The following is a 19,542-nucleotide window of genomic DNA, read 5'->3' on the forward strand; positions in this document are numbered from 1 at the left end:
TCAAACAGTTTTAAGTGCTATAGGAGAAGATTGGTCTAATTTTTTTTTTTCTATTTTCAACACTTTATGAATTTGGTAAACATGAGGTTGTTGTGTATATATATATATATATATATATATATATATATATATATATATATATATATATATATATATATATATATATATATATATATATATATATATTTCTTTTTAAATATGACAATCACAAAATAATCATACACATAATACTGCTCGTAAAAGAGGGAGGTGGTGGTAATGGAGCTCTGGTTTCCTTGTTCAGTGCAATATGCCTAGAAGATGGGATATGACCATGACACCACGCTGCAATCATGTTAGGAGTTATTAGTTTTAAGGAAATGACAATATTAGATATAAGGAAGTACTGTCTCTTCAGTCGATTAGTGAATAAATGGAATGACCTGTCATCATACACAGTGCAGTCAAATACTGTATGGTTATGATTTTAAAAAGAAACTTAACAAACAATGGAGAGACAGGCACAGATACATATGGGTAACTACAGTATAAAGATTCCATTAAATACGTCAATCCAAACTTCACCATTAAAACAGATATCAACCTGTAAACCGAAAACTTAAATGAGCTGGACACACAGGTTGAAATCCTCTTCCAGATGTTCGCGTGTCAGTAGCTTCTGAGCGTCTGTGAGTACAATTTAATGTCATGTTGTGCTAGGGGTATACAACACAGTCCACAACACGGCCTAGTTTGCTGTGGACCGCCATACCTGTGGATTTGTGGTATCCTTTACTTTTGAACCCATCTTTATTATAGCCTGGCTGACTGATATGGGGTCACAAACCAGGTGAATTCAGGCTGAAGAGAACACCGGAATCAAATCACATAAAAAAGAAAAAACTATGATTCCTGAAGAAACTGTGGTGTGAAACTAAAAATTCAGGTAATGCTTCTAACTGGAACCTTTGAATCTGATTTCTTGACGGGAGTTTAGGGAGTCACACACAAACAGAGAACACTAACAAATTTGCTCCAATGACAACGGAAGACACAGGCGAACCTCCCGAAAAGAGGGGGGGGGGATGAAAAATGCACAAGGAGAGATGACCCTCCATAACATGGTGCCCGTGAAACATAAGGACAGCCATGACTTCCTCTAAAAACAAGGTGGCTGATACGCCATGGAGAGACATGACCTCGCAAAAACCATGATGCCAGATACAGCAGTCAAATGTGCAAGTAGGGGGAATAATGTGACGGGTCAAGTGCCGTGTATCCTCCTATGGAGGTGATCCATTTTCCACTAAATACCAGAAGCAGTCAGTGAATACAAAACAGTCCATCATCCTCTTTTGGTGATGTGGAAGTACTTGAAGGAAGTTTGTGTAACCAGGTAGTTGAGCCACCCGGTTATGTCGGTGTCACCATATGAAGGCGTCCCTCTCCAGTACCAATGTCTAACAAAGCCACTGAAAGAGTCTAATGGTGAAGCCAAGAATACCTTAACTTTCATTACCTACTTGAAGCCCATGCATGCAGACTTCATGGCATATTTCTCACGAACGTTATTCGCCGCTCTCTGAGAACTAATGCATTCCTCATCATCATCATCACCATCATCATCATCATCTGCCCGCAATCCCAGTCTTCATGGGCTTCACGGTATTCTCCACTTCCTCCATTGTTTCATACGAAGAACCACATTGCTACTTCCTTGGTCACCGCCAGATAGTCATTTCACCACAACTACCCTAATCATTCTCATTCACCCATTTCTCCAGGTATTCTTTTCGTTTTCGCATTTTTTTTTTCAATTTGTCAGTATTTTACACTATTATCCTGCATGTTTTCATATTCACTTCCACACTCATTTTGACTGTTTTCAATCCTTTTCAAAATAGTGCCGTACTGTTATATTAATTATTCTTCCTGTTTCGTATTTACCATCTCTCTCTCTCTCTCTCTCTCTCTCTCTCTCTCTGCCCAAGCATTATCATGTTGTTTTATCTGGACTAATTTTTACATCCACCCCAACAGCTTCCAACCTTTAGTTCTTCTATTGCTATTGCAACCACCAAATCCTATCAAACTTCCTTTTTTCCTGCTCCATCGCAGCGGGTGCAAGGAGTTGTGCACACTTTTTCCAGGGGGATGAGAATGAGGATGATAGACGAGACTTCAGAAGAAAGTGTTGCCTAGCAACTGGTATAATACTTACAGTATCAATTTCGCTTGCTGTGAGCCTGATTGTTTCACAGAGTCGCCTGATGCACAGTCGGGCTGTACAGTTTTGCTGTGCTTGTTTACTAGTCGACACCGCAAAGACACACACAGCTGTAGCTTTCCATATCAGTCACTCCTAATATGGGTTTCAGAATTTTATGGAGTCCATATGCTTCTAGTTTCTTAATTATAACTCTTCCTCTCCCTGGCGTTCATATTCATCTGCCTTTAACTTGCCTCCCAGCATTTCCATCTTCAGTCTATCACTGAGTTCTCGACTCACCTCTTATCCTTTACGGTTCTCACAGTTTTCTCTTAAATATAACTATCATATGATCAGACAAATTTCCACACTGTCATTCCACCATTCACAGAGTACAAACAGATAGTTGCGTATTGGTATTTGTGTATTGAGTGAGTGTTTACAAAATAAAGGTGGTCTCATGAGAGTTCAGGTATATTAATTTTGTGGGTGAGGCAGGTGAGGAATGGAGCCCCTTGATGGCCGGTGAAGCACACTCCCCCCCCCCACCTCCTCCTCTCGAACATTATCTTGCAGAGGGCACCCAAGGACTCTGAGCTGACACTGCAACTTTGAATCTGTTTTCATTAAATGTTTTGATGCACTGATATGTTGTCTCATTGTCGGATATCTTGGCTGTTATAAAATATAACATTAAAAAAAAATATTTCTTTACCGTGCAAAATTATGTCTGTCTCTGTTTCACTGATATCATAGCCTATTTTCTCATTGAACAGTGCTATTGTCTTCCTTGCTGCCGCTGGGACACCTTAAGCACTGCACTGAGGTCACTGCCAGGGACTCCTACGGGCACCCAGCCTAAGTCAGCCCCTATCTTGCATATCAACACCAAGGCCCCGAGAAGCATAAACAAACTTGTGTTGGTTCGTTGTCCCCAGTACTATTTGTTTTCACGAAAAGGACAAATATAGTATATAATCATCTCATGTTCTACTGTTTCTGTAAATTTAAATCAACGAAGCGGAAAATATTATCTGAAATTATTTTATGTTTGCAGGAAGGAGAAGGAACGGAGAATGCAGTCTTCCTGTATCTTGTTTTTCCTTTACAAACGATCCTGAATTACGACGGTGAATGGTAAATTTGTCTGTGAATCTTGCCCCAAGACATGTTCTTCTTTCAGATTCAGCAGTGAACGGCGTGGGTGTTTTGCCATCTTTCCTCCCCACTGCAATAATGATGGAACTGTCTCTGCCACCTCCTGTCCTGGTGGCTCTCTAGGTAGGCTACTCAGGTCCAGGCCATCTCTCCTACCATCCCCCGCCCCTCTCCAAAAATAAATAGATAAATACTGTACACTGATTCCACGTCCTTTTTAGTTTGTCATTACTGTTACCAAGTGCATTTTTTTTCTTTTTTAAGGACAGATCTCCCATACAGAAGGGTTTTGTTGAGGCTATACATGTCCCCTCTAGCTCGAAGAGTTTGTCATACAACGAACAAAAAAAAAAAAAAAAAAAAAAAAAAAAAATGAATGGAGACTGCAACACTAAACAGAACACCAGCACCCAGAGCACGCACACCTCTGCCAAGGCCCTTTTGACCTTGACCCTCTTTTATCCAAAATGTAATAATTTGTTCCTCTGATGATCCTTAACCATTATTCCCTATTTGGTGCAGCTCCCTCCGAGTTTTTTTTGTTTTTGTTTTTTCGTAATGTTAAAAGACACAAATAAGCTGAGTATTAAAAAAATACTTTCTAGGCAGAGGTACAAAGACGTCCCCGGGCTTAATGGGTTAACCACAGTACCCAATATATCAGGTCTCTCTAAGGAGTTGAATCACTACATTCATGTTTGATATGAGTGATCAAAAGAGATCCTGTCTCATATTCCTGTTAGCTTCCTCGTTCATGCCACCATCCCTTCCTTGAAGGAGTTCGGGATCCACTCTTGTAGTAACAAGTTTGTTGAGAAGAAACGTGTCCCAGCCTGTCGTTATAAAGGACAGACTCAAGGACTTTGAATGTGCTGGAAATGTGCCATAAATAATGCATTTCCGCCCCAATTAAAGAGTTGCTAGCCGTCACCTTTCTTTGTAAAATTTTCGGCAGAGAAACAAAGTATTCGTGCTATACACAATTTGGCCGCTGCAATATAGTTTAAGTTAAATATACTGCCCAGTAAGTCACTGGCAGTTACTTATTTCAAGATATTGCTCTCCATTTTATTAAATTTACTTAGTATATCATTCGAACGTGTATGCAGTAACAAGAACAGCATTATCATTTGTAGGTCAGAAGCTGGGCACTGAAAATAATGAATAATTAAAAATTAATGATACAGTAAGCTATACTTAAGTGTTGGTTTTCATGAGTATTTGTTGAGCAGGTTACGTGGTTACTGTATGTTTGCTAAGGGGAAGGAAGTGTTTCACGCACAAAATGGTACAAAGGTTTAAATGAACTAACGTTATAAATAGGTTTTATTAGCTTTATATTTACACAAGTGATATCAAAATGAGCGAGCAAGTTATTTACATGTGACCGATGTTGTGGTCATGTGTGGGCCGGGTGGGCAGTCCGACCACACAGCATACCGCCCCGGCCCGCCGCTGTGGTGGTGGTAGTGCCGCGCCGCCGGTGTCTGCCTGCAGCACCGGGCGGCGGGCGGTCGGCGGGGCGGGGCGGGGCGGGCGATGGGCGTACAGCAGATGTCCGGGCGCTGGGGCGGGGCGGGGTGGCGGGGCGTGGCGGGGCGAGCCTTTAGTAACCGTAGCCGTACATCATGGTGGAACACTTGGTGACTGTGTGGTACTCCGGTACAGTGTTGTACACAGTCATAGTCACGTACTGGTTCACATGTTCAGTCACCGTGTTGTACACATACTCCTGTTTGACCTGCGTCTCGTAATGTGTGACGTAGTATGGGTTGGTGACGGTCATGGTGATGTACTGCTGCTGCACCTTAGTCTGCGTCACGTAGTACCCCTTGGTTTCGTACCCGGTCTTGGTCACCGTGTTGGTCATGGGGTAACTCTGTGTAGCCGTTCGCGTTACGTACACGGCCGTGGTCTCCGTGAAGTACTGCTTGGCTGTGTTGTAGCCGTACACAGATTCGGTCATGTAGATGGGCACGGTGACCATTTTGGTGTCGTAGAGAACCTTGGTTTCGGTGTAAATGTTTGGCTCAGCGTAGGCGGTCATTGTGGAGTACTGGATGATGGTCTTAGGGTAGACCAGCGTCTCGGTGATGTAGGCATAGAACGTAGTGGGCACCTCCTTGATCACTGTGGCGTAGTGGCCCTGGGTGTCTTGCACGTCCTTCGTCATTATCTTGGTGACGTACTTAGGGTAGCAAGCCTTGGGCGGCGGCCCGTATGACGGGGATGGCTCTACCTTGATGTAGCCAGGAGAGCCACCATAGTCTGGCAGTGCGGCCGCACTCCACGCCAGAGCCACCACCACGCCCAACACAGCTGTCCCGAACATCTATAAACAAACAACATAAAGTCATATACATTTTCATCAATGAAAACCTACATCTAACAGTGTTCATCAACACACTGGTGCGTGTATGCACTAATCCTGAAAGAGATATCCTCTATTTTCTTCTCGCAGTGTGAAGATTGACCAATGGGGCATTAAGGCCTAATGCGTAGTGTGTGTTATGTATATAACGCCATTTGTTGACATGCTTGTGGATTAAAGAACACATGTCTAAATCTTATGGGCCTGAATGGTTAAAATATTTGGTGTAGTGTCGTGGGTGAAGCACGTAACTAGAGGATTGATGGCGTCGCTGACATTCCTCGAGTAGTGTGGAGCATGTGCATGACAAGGTTTTGGCACACCATTATTAATTGAGAGTTGGTGATTATCAGACAGGTTTGTGTTGTGTGCATTGATGAAGAGGGAGATTCAGGACTCCAGGGAATTAAATGATGTGTGAATAACTGTGTGACTCATTATAATGGCCATATTATTGATAGTTCTCCCACTTTCATACCTCCCGCTTTTCTGGATCCTATCTTACATCTTTAGCGGGTAATGCGAGTATGAGTCATAATGATGGTGATGATTTCGTCTTACATAAGTTCTTTGAACACACTCTTAACCCCTTCCAATCGAGGATATCATCATCATCATCATCATCATCTTAATAACCATTTTTCCTATTTACACGAGGTGAGAGTAATCTAGAAAAGGGATCATTTGGATCGTTTAAGTATTAAAAAATGAAACTATCAACAGTATGCCAAGTGGGCCACACGTCATTCACGGCTCTGGTATAATTCTTGGCTTCACCTCACAGGCCAAGAGTCCCATACAAAATCACACTTCATAATACCTGTAGGACAGAGCAAAAAAAAAAAAAAGTGCAACGCTTATCATGTACATCTCTATACATACTTTATCCATTCATTTCTGTCCTCTGTCAGTTCTTTCCTTTCTTCAACTTCCATCCCTTGCTTACTCACACATCTACATAATCCATCCACCTTCTTGGTCTTCCACTCCTCCTCCTACCCTCAAACTCTCTCGTACGCAGGGTGTCCCGCGAGATTGTTTCGTTTTGTTTTTAGGAACTTTGGGAGGTTATTTTATGGCTAATTTTGAGCAAGTACCATAATAAAACAAGAGTCCAGTTCTTAACCATTAGGGAGCTGGACTTGCCAAAGGTCTTACGGGTTAATTCTGAAGGAGACTGTTTTCGCCCATAAGATCATCAATAACTGTAGCTCGGTAGCGGCTGAGAAACAGACCTTGTACATCCATTTCACTAGCTTGTACATCCATTTTACTACTTGTACATCCATTTCACTACTTGTACATCCATTTCACTACCTTGGACATCCATTTCACTACCTTGTTTACAGCCATTCTCTCTGTGCGGCCGTACCATCTATGAACAACCTCTTCTACCTTTCCATCAACAAATTTCCTTACTCCACACCTGTTATGGGAATACATTACTAATTTATATCTTCATGAAGCCAGACGATGTGGTTCAGTTTCAGTAAAGGAGTTAATGAATGCTAGACGTTAAACCCCCTCAGTTCGAAAAATCTCCCCTGAGCCTCAAATCGTCTGGAAATAGCGAGAATAAAATGTAGATTAAGTCGGTGGAATGAAGGGGTTAAGGTCATCACTGCAACAAAGTTAAAACTCTCAAGGAGAATGTGTGTACTAGGAAGCTCCCCTCCCCCCCTGCTCTGTGTGTGTGTGTGTGTGTGTGTGTGTGTGTGTGTGTGTGTGTGTGTGTGTGTGTGTGTGTGTGTGTGTGTGTGTGTGTGTGTGTGTGTGTGTGTGTGTGTGTGAGTGTCTATTAATTACGTGAACATGTCTGCCCGCTACGTCGCTTTCTCCTGCCTACCGCGACTCCTCCCCTTCTCCTCCTCCCCCGTCTTCCCTGGGTAGATTCCATGGGAAGTGAAAGTGGCAGTCACCCGCCACCCCTCCCCACCCTGTCACTGGAGACGGGCCTGGGGGAGAGGGGCGGTGAAGAGAGGGAGAGAGAAGGAAGGGGGAGAGGGGAGGAGAGGAGGGGGAGATGGGAGGGGAAGAGGGAAAAAGGGGAGGGGGAACTAACGGAGACGGAAGGGGAAGAGGGGAGGGGGAAGAGAAGAGGGAACTGACATTGAGTAACCACAATATAGCGCAGTTGCCTCGAGGACTCTGATACAAACTCTCTTCGACATGGTACCTTTGACACATACTAAACTGGGGACGGTAGAGGACAACGACACTGCCTCCTAACTTTGACCTTGACCCGTGACCTTGACCCCTGATCGATGTGCACCAAAATCGAATCAGTTCTTTCCACACCCATACATACACACATACATATACAGACAGACAGATAGAAACCAGCTTAATCATAATAGTTTCACCTACTGTACAGCTAATAAAGCAAACTGATGTTACCAAGAAGTAATTTTGAACTCTCCTGGTGCTACTCCGTCTGTCGAAACTTACTAAATCAAAAGTACAATGCTTATCTCCCAGCTTTTTTTTTATCCTGTTTTGCAGCTAAGACAAAAAATACAATCCTTAACTTTTACCTTTTTTGGTCATATATTTTCCAAAAGTGGTGAGAGTTAAAAGCATGTATATTGTAGGTGACCAAAACAAAACTATAATGCTTAACTTCTACTATTTTTTAATGTGTTTTCAAGAGTGGTGAGAGTCGAGCGTCAGAGTGGCACGTTCCAGTAACAACAAACCGGGTGGCGCCTCTCCAGCTTTCACCCCGGATGTTGGTGAGTTTCACTTTGAACGTGGGGGGAAACTTATCCCTCCTGTATTACCTGCCGGGACCACCACACCACACAACAACACACCATAACACACAGCACTGCACAGAATCACACCACGGAGCACCCCACTATACCACACCACACCACACCGCGACACATCACATCGCACCACATCACGCTTTACCTCACCACACTACACCATATAATTGGTAAACTAACACCACACCACCGTTTTATGCAGCTTAGGAAAGACCTCGTTGTGATGGGCTTAATGAAGCCTATAGCTGGGCCCTTAAATTCCAGAAGTTTCATCTGAACGGCAACAGAGGTTCCATCGCCTCTCTCCATATCCTTTGAATATCAGTCTCGTGATTCTACAGCAACTGACACTGATTACTATATTTGGCCATAGATCAGTGTCGTCTGTGTCATGTGCCTCGGATTCAAGAAACTGGTTATTTCGTAGACAGGAAAGCAGGAGAGATAAAAAGCCTATGGTTGGCAATAGTACAGTATATAATATCACTGGTCCCGTCAGTCTTATCGTTTCTTTCTTTTTCTTCCTTTTTTATTATATAGTGTCACAACCCCCGACGTGTGAATGTGGCAACTCCACCGCTCCGCACTTGTGTTGTAATCATTTTGTAGCTCCTGAACCACGAATGGGGAGGGGGATAGTGAAGATTGTACAGTCGCTACTAGTTCCGGGTTTACTTAATATTTCCAGCAATATCCGTAAATTATTATTATTATTATTATTATATTATCGTTATTTTTGGTATTATTCAGGTACCTAGATTACAAAATGTCGCCTATACATCCATCTATTTAAACATAAACAAACGCGGCGATGTCACATAAACTGAAACTCGAAGCCCTTCTTGAAACGCGGAATTTAATTCTCCTCTTATTCGTGTCCCCAGTGAGAACTCTCCCCAAATTATGTAACTGTGGGAAATTGAGGTGGGATGATGAAGATAAAGACACCATAAGCAATTGGGAGCTATTACTGAGTGGCGTGTAGGGTGTGCTGCCTCCCTGGTCTCCCTGCCGTACCTCTGATTGCTGTTTTCTCTCATTTATCAGCGCCGCCAGGTTTCCCCTCACCACGTCGCGTATGTGTTTTTGCAATGGTAAAAATCCGATGAAAAGGGCAGACGCATTAACCACAGGCATGTCTGTCAATTTATCTATAACTATAACTATAACTATAACTATAACTATAACTATATATATATATATATAGATAGATAGATAGATAGATAGATAGATATATAGATAGATAGATAGATAGATACAGATCTATCTACCTATATCTATTATCTGTCCATTTGACTCCATAAATGGCAATTTTTAATACTAATCTTAGTGCTCCACGCAACTTTGTTTATTCTAATACTAGATAATTTTAGAACCTGAAAGAAACAATTGGAAGTCAACGGTTAAGTGCTGTTTGTATGTGCAGTTTTTTTAAAATGCAAAAAAAGAAGGAACCAAAGGCCAGGAGCATACAGTTATGTCTAGCAATGCCTAAAAATGTTTACCTTGCATGGAAGAAGATTGGTCAAAATCGTAGATACAAAGGTTATTTTTGTTACATGTCTAATATCTCATGGCCGTGAGAGCGAACCCTTCACCTAATCCTGTCCCTCAATGGTGAAGTAACAAACGTGAAGACCAATGTAAATAGTTTAAGTCCAGTACAGGAAGTAGGAAAAAGGTAAAAATGAATGTGAAGCAAGAGAGCATGAGATAGCACGACACGGCGACACACACACACACACACACACACACACACACACACACACACACACACACACACACGCACACAGTATAATATCATCCTCAGGACCAACTGAAGATTTAATTTGTTAAGGGAAACTTTTGATAGCAATAGACGAACCCTTCAGTATGATATTTTCTTAAACTGAATAAAGGCAGCTAAAGATACCAGGAATACTCCCAAAGAATGATGTCAGTGTGGTGAAAGGGTAAGTGGAAATAGCTTAGCGTTTTGGTATGAGACGGATTTCCTAAGTTGTATGAAATCGTCTGAGTTAGAATGAGTAAACGAGGAAAATGCCATTATTTTTGTTATGGGTGAAGAATGCTTTATTAATGAAGTATAATATTAAAATAGGGTATACTGTCACATATGAATATTTAGTTTAGCATTTATTATTAAGCATCCATTTGTACGTTAACAGCTTGGATGGATGATGATTGGAAGTCTTTTCATTTTCTGGACTTTGAAAATGGTTACTGTTCGCAATGTTTGCAATCTAAAAATGTGTTTTGCTATAAATAATTAGTAAGAATCAACACAAGACAATAATAATCGAAACTACATATGAATAATTAATAAGTCAAAACAACATAATAGCATAAAAATAACATAAAACAGATGACACTGGTAATGGGAAATAGGGTGAAATGTAGGTGTGAGTGGCGTGTGTTGAGGTGGATGAAGGTGGATGAGAGAAGTGTGGGAAATGAAAGTGCCTCATTATCATTAATTACAGGTGGATGGCAGGTCTTGATTGTCCATGCAGGAGGTTAAGATAGGTCGCTAGTTTACACACAGCAAAATAGTATACAGCACAACCGCCTTACACCACACCTTAGGTCTCGTGGTTGTGCGGGGATGATCGCCACAGATTAAACCTTGACATGGCCTTGGTCATTCTCTAAGCTGACAGGTGCAGCTACTCTCTCTCTCTCTCTCTCTGTAACATTCCTTCTCCCTGATATCAGACACACACACACACACACACACACACACACTCTCTCTCTCTCTCTCTCTCTCTCTCTCTCTCTCTCTCAATAACCTTACTTTCACTACCTTTCTCTCCCGGGTGCACTTTCTCTTCACCTCCGCCTCTCTTGGCTCCCGGCGTTGCTCAAATTGGCGGTCGGGTTCTCGTTTCCCACAATCTTACCTTTACTGATATCTTTACTCTTCCATCTTTATTTATTTATAGATAAGTAAATAAAGGGGAAGTAAAGTTAACCCCTTCAGTTCTATTACGTATTTTTTATTCTGCCTTACAAATACTCTACCGATTTTATTCAAACTTGCCTCTGATTTTCGTCCTTTTGCAGCTTATTTCACGTAGCTCGATGACACAGTGACACAATACATGGCGCCACATCCTTTCCATAGCACTTCTTCGTGACTGGTACCATACTCTAGTCATAATCTATTGTTTCAACTCAGCATTCTAGACGGAAAGATGTCAATTTCAGGCCGTCAGAGTAAAAGGGGTATAGACAGTTTTATTTACCTTACGACTGACTTTTCAAACTGGAGAGGTTAGATGCAGGCTTCACTAATCCTGCCAAAGAGGGAGGCCTTTCCTATATAGAATAAAATCGTGTGGGAACAGCGGGTGTAAGAGGTAAGAGTAGGTCATCGTAGTGAAGGGATTAATTTGTGATATGAGTATGTTACCAACCAACGGAGTGAGGCACAGTAGGTGTGAGCGACAGACTTACTGATTTTACGGAGATTATCAATTATAAGATTTTGTAGTACAAGAACAACCTAAATCTGACATTGAGGAAGCCCTACACTTTCTAATGTACGCCTTGTAGCTATCCAGTAGGTCACATGAAGCTAAATTACTGCTGAAAAGTGTAATGTGGCTCCTTCTCCGCCCGGGGGCATATTTCCGTACTCTAAGCAATTTCGGTCCCGCGCACTTAAATTTTCTTTTTTCCAGGACGGCTGTGATTACTGTTTTTAAATCTAACCTGACCTAATTTCACTTACCCTCACCTAAGCTGACGTCCTAACCTAATCTAGGCAAACCTAACCTAAACTACCCTGACAGACTAAATTAGCCTAACCTAACGTAACCTAGACCCACCAGGAAAACAAGCGCGGGAGTGTGTTGTGTGTGTGTGTGTGTGTGTGTGTGTGTGTGTGTGTGTGTGTGTGTGTGCGCGTGTGCGCCGTATTCTGGAAGGCATTGGAGGCTTCGTAGCACCCCTTCCTCAGCGTTTCACATTGCATATTATACCTTAACATAATCATCTCTGCTGTCCATATCGTTAATATATACATAGTCTGATTAGTAACATAGACGATGATACTGAATTGTAATATGCAGAGTAAATCGCTGCAGAAAAATGTTACGAATGAGTGTGGGTGAGTGAGGCGGCGCCAAGCAGTGGTGGCTGTGTCGCTGTGTCGTGAAAGTGCGGCAGCGGCTGCCATTAGAAAATATATATTATACCAGATGACGGTAAAATTACAACCGCAGGCCAATGGATAGAGCCCGGGGCGGGAAAATCTGGCTGTGGGCGGGAAAAGCCACCTACGATAAATGATAATGATGCATAATGACGGACACGAAGCAGGATACAACCGTCCCAGAAAATGCATATTACTGGAAGGGGAATGTGTCGAGGAATTTTGCAGTCACTCAAAAAGAGAAAAAATGCATATTATCTGGGAGGAAATATGTGATCAGGATTTTTACTAACGCTCCAGAAAATGCATATTTCTGGGAGAGAACTATTTGTCGACGAATTTTTAACCTAATATATATATATATATATATATATATATATATATATATATATATATATATATATATATATATATATATATATATATATATATATATATATATATATATATATATATATAATTTGTACCCATAGGTCGATAAATAGAGATATGTAGATAGACAGATAATTACCTGGGTAAATGTGTCGATGAACATTGCAGCGCTCAAAAAAAAAAAAAAAAAAAAAAAAAGCATATTACTTGGAGAGAAATATGTTTCGGAGGGAACTTTGCCATCGCTCCAGAAAATGTATGAACAGTATGTATTAGTTACTTTTGTCGAGAAGTGTATATTACTTGTAGGGAAATATGTATCAGGTAATTGTGCAGTCGCTCCAACAAATCCACATTACTTGGAGGGAAATGAGGAACCTTTGCGTGTGGGGGAACGGCCATGTCGGGGCGACACTGCTATCACCACCGTGCACTTCCTGCCACTGAAACACTCGCATATTGTCTTCCTCCTTCCTGGATCATCCTCACCCCAGGTAGCGTTAAGGTTTTGTTAGTATGTTGTTTTGCTAGTTGTTCCATGTGCCGTTTTCATTGTATTTATGATTTTTTTTTTTAATTGTCTGTTCACATGTTGCTTTGAGTGTTACTGTTTAACTTTTTATTCATGTGTTTTGAACGTTAGTGTTTATCCGAACGCTGTTTTTACTGTTTGAATTGTTTCGATGCTCGCAATTTATGTGTTGCAGTTCTTTATTTCACGTAGACCATTGACTTTGAATATCCGCGTTTCTTTTCAGTATTCTTTTTTTCTTTCTTTCTTTTTGCATTTTGAAGCGTGTGAGCTACGCAACTCATATTCTTTTATCCAGAACCAGATTTTGATGACTATTGATTGCAAACTTATATCACAGCCATACTATTCATACTGCGGCAAGCTATGATATGTGGAAATACAGATGCTAGTGTGAGGGAGGAGTAAGAGACAGCTCTGGATCTACAAACTACGATTGCTGATTATAGCTATTATCGTATTGAAACTAGATGGGCATTCAGTAGAGCGCGAACCTTCACCTCGCTATTTGGTGATGTATTATTATTATTATTATTATTATTATTATAATTTGTAGTAGTAGTAGTAGCAGCAGCAACAACAGTAGCAGTAGCATGGCCAGAAAGCATCTTTTTTTCTTTTTTCTGGCTCCCGTTCAATGATATTACCCAGTTTACAAAAAATTCCCCAGGCTGAAAGGATTAAAGCCATCAGTGAGCCATTTTCTTTGACGTTTTTTTCACTAAAGTAAATGAGTTTCTTCCATAGGTCAACAAAAATAGCTGTCTCAATAATTTTTCATCATTCCATCCCTTTTTCTGAAGTCCGGTAAACAGACAGACACAATAAGGTGCCATCTCTCCATCGTGAATGCTCACCTATAACAATAATTTTTATGGTGCTAGTTACGAAAGAGTGCTATGGACAGCACGTTGGGTTGTAGTGCTGCCTTATTCTAGCACTGAGATTCGGGAAGTAATCTACAAGAGTACGAAAATTTCCGCCTAGTTCAAATGAATGAAGTATAATATTGTCAAACAGCTTGGGTCCGATTCTAACCAAAATTGGTGAATTAGATGAGGGTCAGCCAAGGGATTTGTGAGAGCATTAAGGGAAATGTTATATGGCAAGGTCAGCTGAAAGAGTTTGATTCGATTTAGACCAAACTTACCCTATGGTGTTTCTCCTTTAGACTAAACTTGGTGGAGGAATTAAGAGTAACGGCAAGAATGAAGGGGGTTACTTTTGAGAACAATTAGAGTCAAGGTAACAGGGTAAGGTCAAATTTGGACGTGTTTATCTGTGTGAACAAAATAACTAAAAGTTTTTATCTGACCTATAGCAAAGTTAGTTGAAGGGTTGAGGGACAGCCAAGGGGTTGATCGTCTGTTTTTGAGAACAATAAATCTAAGGTCATGGTCACCTGGCAAGATCAAATGATTCAGTTTTTATTTAATTTAAACGGAACTTGATGGGAGGACTGAAGGTAAGCCAGAGATGAAGGGACCCGGTTTTGAGAACAATCAGTCAAAAGTTAAGGTCACAGAATAAGGTCAAAGTTCGACCCGTGTGTGTGTTTAGTATACTTGTAAATTCATGATATTGTCAGCATCTGTTGTGCTTAACTGAACCATCTCTTTGTTCATCCACTGAACAAAGATAAACAATGGTGAAACCCATAACCACCACTTTTGACACCAGAGGTAACAACTATGGTTTTCACTACAGCGTGTGCCATATTCCTACCTGGGACAGCGCCGGCTCGTAGGGAAGGTCTGGCTGTTGGTATATCTAACGGATTCACGCGGCTGTTTACAGCAGCAACATGAATGAACTGAATTGGCAGTTAATTAGTTAAAGCGTGATGCACGTATACCGGAGTGTAGGTAGACCGCTTCACACCAGCGCTGTCCTAGGCTCAAATGTGGCATACTCCACCTGTCATGCCTCGTTCTGTGTGTGTGTGTGTGTGTGTGTGTGTGTGTGTGTGTGTGTGTGTGTATAAGGTTTAAGTAGCGCCGGAGAGGGATGCCTTCACGTGAGGGCACACATACAACTGGCTGATTTCACTGTCCGGCTATGCAAAAGTCCCTAAATACCCTTCCTCTCCCCCAAAAGGAGGACGGTGGACTGCTGGAGGATGACAAGCTTCGGCCTGCCGTCCACGCTTTTAATGAACCAGGGACAACTACAACAAGAACAAATACTACTACTACTACTGCAACTATTGCTATTACCATTGCTACTACTGGGTTAAAGTTATTGGTCTGTTATTGTGCTCTGACGTGCTTCACCAAAATGCAACACCTCATCTCTGGGTCACTAGGAACATCCCCCCCAATACAGATAAAATTAGACTAGGAGAAATCTCAGTTCAGACGCACTCACATTTGCTCTAGGCACCCTTGTGTTGTACCCATTTTTTTCTAATTTGGCCTAGAAATGTCACCTGTCCGTCTCCAGTGCTGAGTTATAATAAGATACTAACGCAACAGTATGATGCTAGTTTTAAAGAAGCGCTATGGGAAGGATGTATAGCCATAGTATTGTCTTTTTTTTTTTTTTTTTTCAACTGAACTACGTGAAATAAGCTGCAAAAAAGACGAATATTTGGACCAAGTTAAGGTGAAAAGGGTAAATTTTTAGAAGTAACCAACGTTTTCTTTTATTATTATTTTTGTTTCCCAATGCAGAATACTGTGTTTTAATTAGTTTTGACCTTCATTTTGGGGGGAAAATTCCCCTTTTGGAATTTTGAGTAAGATTTCCAAAAGAGGGTTTATCCCCCAAAATCAAGATCAAAATTAAAATGAAAAACACACTATTTTGCATTAAAATAACCCAAACTAACAACCTAACCTAACCTAGAGCCTGACATAGACTGAGTGCACATGCCTGCACCAGCCAATATGGCGCGACAATCATCCGCTACTGAGCGATAGCCTAACCTAAGCCACTATATGACTACCCCTACAAAATTTGCTCCCCCAACTCAAACTTGGCTTAAAAGGTATGTCTTAGTTAGAATAGTTCAGGGACGTAATATAATGAAAATTGGTAATGTTGGTTACTTCTAAAATTATACCGTGAAAAGAGTACAGTGTTTGTGTGTTCTGCCAGATAGCTGGATCTGTATTACCTTAGGATATAAACATCCCAGCTACAATCACTTCAAAGTCACTATCAAGATCATTTAATACGAACGTAGCAGAGTATACTTTCTTCACCTCCTAATGCTGGAGCTTTACATGATATCTACCCCTTGTTCATCTAATGTTGCAATTCTAAATCCGGGTATTGGCCTACTGGTATATTCTACATGTTCTGCATGGAGATATATAACAATGCTTAGAAATAAGAAATATTACCATTCCAACGATAGGTAAGGTAAATTGGAGAGGCAGCCCTGAATGTCTGCGACTATCAATAATTTGCTCTATTACCGTTCAAGAGACAGTATAATTCTGACCTATATTTCTAACGTGTCATCAAAGGCAACTACAAAGGCCAGGAATGGCTGACGGATTTTGCAATCTTATCGCCAAGCCAACTGTGATGCAAGTATCCTCCCACCTCCAGCGGCACATGATGGAAAGGGAATGTATCTGAAATTTCTTGTTCCCTGTGATAACGATCAGGATGTCTCACTTCTGATCTTGCCTTTCAGTATGAACACAGGAATCTGGAGTATGAAGATGACAGGGATCATAATATGCCTCAACTCTGAGAGTTAAGGCCGATTTAAGCCAAACAATGAATTCCGAGTGTACTGCATATCTTGCCCATTCACCAATGCATCACATCCTCCCGAATCGGTGTTGGATTGGACTTCTGACTACTCTGTGTGTGCGAGCGAGCGAGAGAGAGAGAGAGAGAGAGAGAGAGAGAGAGAGAGAGAGAGAGAGAGAGAGGCCCTTTCCTAATACAATACACACTGTGTGTGTGTGTGTGTGTGTGTGTGTGTGTGTGTGTGTGTGTGTGTGTGTGTGTGTGTGTGAACCTTACCTAATACAATACACGCTACAATACGTTGTTACTCTACTTTCTGATTTCGTCACACATTAATACAAAGAAAGAATAATAACTGTGACAATTATTATTACAGTACCTCCATCGCAAGACACGACACCAAGAAGCCTTGATGAGAGCAGCCAGTGATTTTCTTACAGTTCTGTACTAATGACAGAAATTGTAATGTTCGTCCCTACAGTCCGATGTCATTTTTTTTTTTTTAATGCTTGCTTCCACCAGTCGATTTCATTCAACCAAAAAGGGACCTGAGTTAGTGCAGATGATAAAGGCTATATTTAACCTCCTTCATACTAAAAGTGGTGATGGAGAAGGGCTCCTTCATGTGATGGCACTGATATAACCGAACTGCCCTGCTGCTTGGTTATGCAAACGTCCCTTAACTCCAATCCCATCCCCTTTAATTAAGGATGGTGGACTGCAGGAAGATAACTACATCAGCCTGCTTCATTGACTTCATGTTTCACATGAATCTGGAGCTACAACAGCAATAACAAGAACAACTACTACTACCACTGCTACTACTACTACTTCTACTGCTACTACTATTATTACTGCTACTACGAGGTCTCTCCTGAGCTGAGTAAAATTGTTTGAAGGAAACAAGAACGAAGGAAAAATAATGTCCTAGGATTCAGAGGCTAATGACAAGTTTTGGTATCTTCTGTGTGCGCAGGGTTATGCTTAATGTCAGCATGTTTTCACTTCCGTTTGTCCATCTCGCAGTTCACCGAATTACACGAAAAATAAGTAAATAAATAAATAATAGGAAAAATCATCGTATGGAACTGTGTGGATGTGTCTGTTAACATAATGATGAGCCTTTATTCTGGTGAAAGTATATTATAATACAAGACACACACAGAGGCTTTCAAGAAATTACAGAGTACAGAGGTTATTATCTTAGAAATAGGGAGACTGTTTTCCAATGATTTGACCTCAGACACTTTGTACTAACTGCTCAGCGTGAAGGAGTAATGTGTTCTTTTGCGTGATTTCTTACATATTATTGAACCTCAAGGAAATCCATGAACTGAAAACGCCCACATATACTGTACAGGCGCGTAAGTTTTTGTGTTGTCCATGTAAATACTGCTACAGTGCCAACACAAGTAGCCACACATTAATCCTCACTACACATTCATTGCACACCATCAGTCATCACACGCAGCACAATTCACCACATAGCAGGCAGAATCACAAGCAATCTGAGTTATCATGAACATCGTCCTTTCCGATAAATTCAGCACAGACCATTCACTTCACATAAAAGCCAGGATCGCCAAGGAGACCTATAACTATGGCAATATGGGACTACGATGTTCCGCGACTGAAAGTACCAGATACGGCAACTGTTATCTGTAATGCTATCTTATTGGATACTGTATTTGAGCCATATGATTATACTGACACAATCTGCTGGTAAGACGTTGGTGCTCTCGGTAACAATTAATGTTAACCATTTAAGCCGTGGAAGGTTTCCATAAAAAATATGATACTCTAGAGTTTGGCCAAAATACAATCCAGAAGTGAGTAAATTATATTGTATAGGGTTGACTATACATTTTTAACCCAGTACATTACCTGTACTACTTTAAAAAATCTAAATGAATCACTCGAACTAGTTTAGTACACGAAACATATGTAAGCTAGCAATACAGAACAATCAAACACTCCTTTGCCTCAGCTGCGATGTTAAGCAAATCAACAGCATGCAATAATCACCTCTGCTGTACTAGTGCCCGTTCGCTGCGCTCGTGGTGTTCCTCAAGACTGTGTGGCGGGGACGGCGCGGTGGGGTTTATATAGGTGACAGACCTCGACGTGGGAACGTTGCCAAGTGAAACCTACGCCTCCCGCCCCTCTCTCCACCATTATCATCAGCTCCCGCATCATTCACTCTCTTGCATGTTTTGTTCGGGAGTTTGTGCTTATTTTGCGTGGGTTTACGTTGCAAGACAACATATGGAGGGGAGCTAGTTCCGAAAA

The 19,542-nt window shown here is 41.3% G+C and overlaps 1 protein-coding gene across 1 annotated transcript; it reads right to left on the reverse strand.

Moving 5' to 3' along the window:
* Positions 1 to 4,952: 4,952 nt before the first annotated feature.
* LOC145404464 (uncharacterized) lies at positions 4,953 to 19,299 on the reverse strand. The gene is made up of 2 exons (XM_080275987.1): positions 19,279 to 19,299; positions 4,953 to 5,678 (listed from the first exon to the last, which is right to left on the reverse strand). The coding sequence occupies exon 2, from the start codon at positions 5,676 to 5,678 to the stop codon at positions 4,953 to 4,955; it is 726 nt and encodes a 241-aa protein (XP_080132113.1). The 5' UTR covers positions 19,279 to 19,299.
* Between the last annotated feature and the right edge of the window lie 243 nt (positions 19,300 to 19,542).

This window comes from Coenobita brevimanus, chromosome 63, assembly GCF_032717465.1.
Source record: "Coenobita brevimanus isolate Jiangsu-jjx chromosome 63, ASM3271746v2, whole genome shotgun sequence".
NCBI lineage: Eukaryota > Metazoa > Arthropoda > Malacostraca > Decapoda > Coenobitidae > Coenobita > Coenobita brevimanus.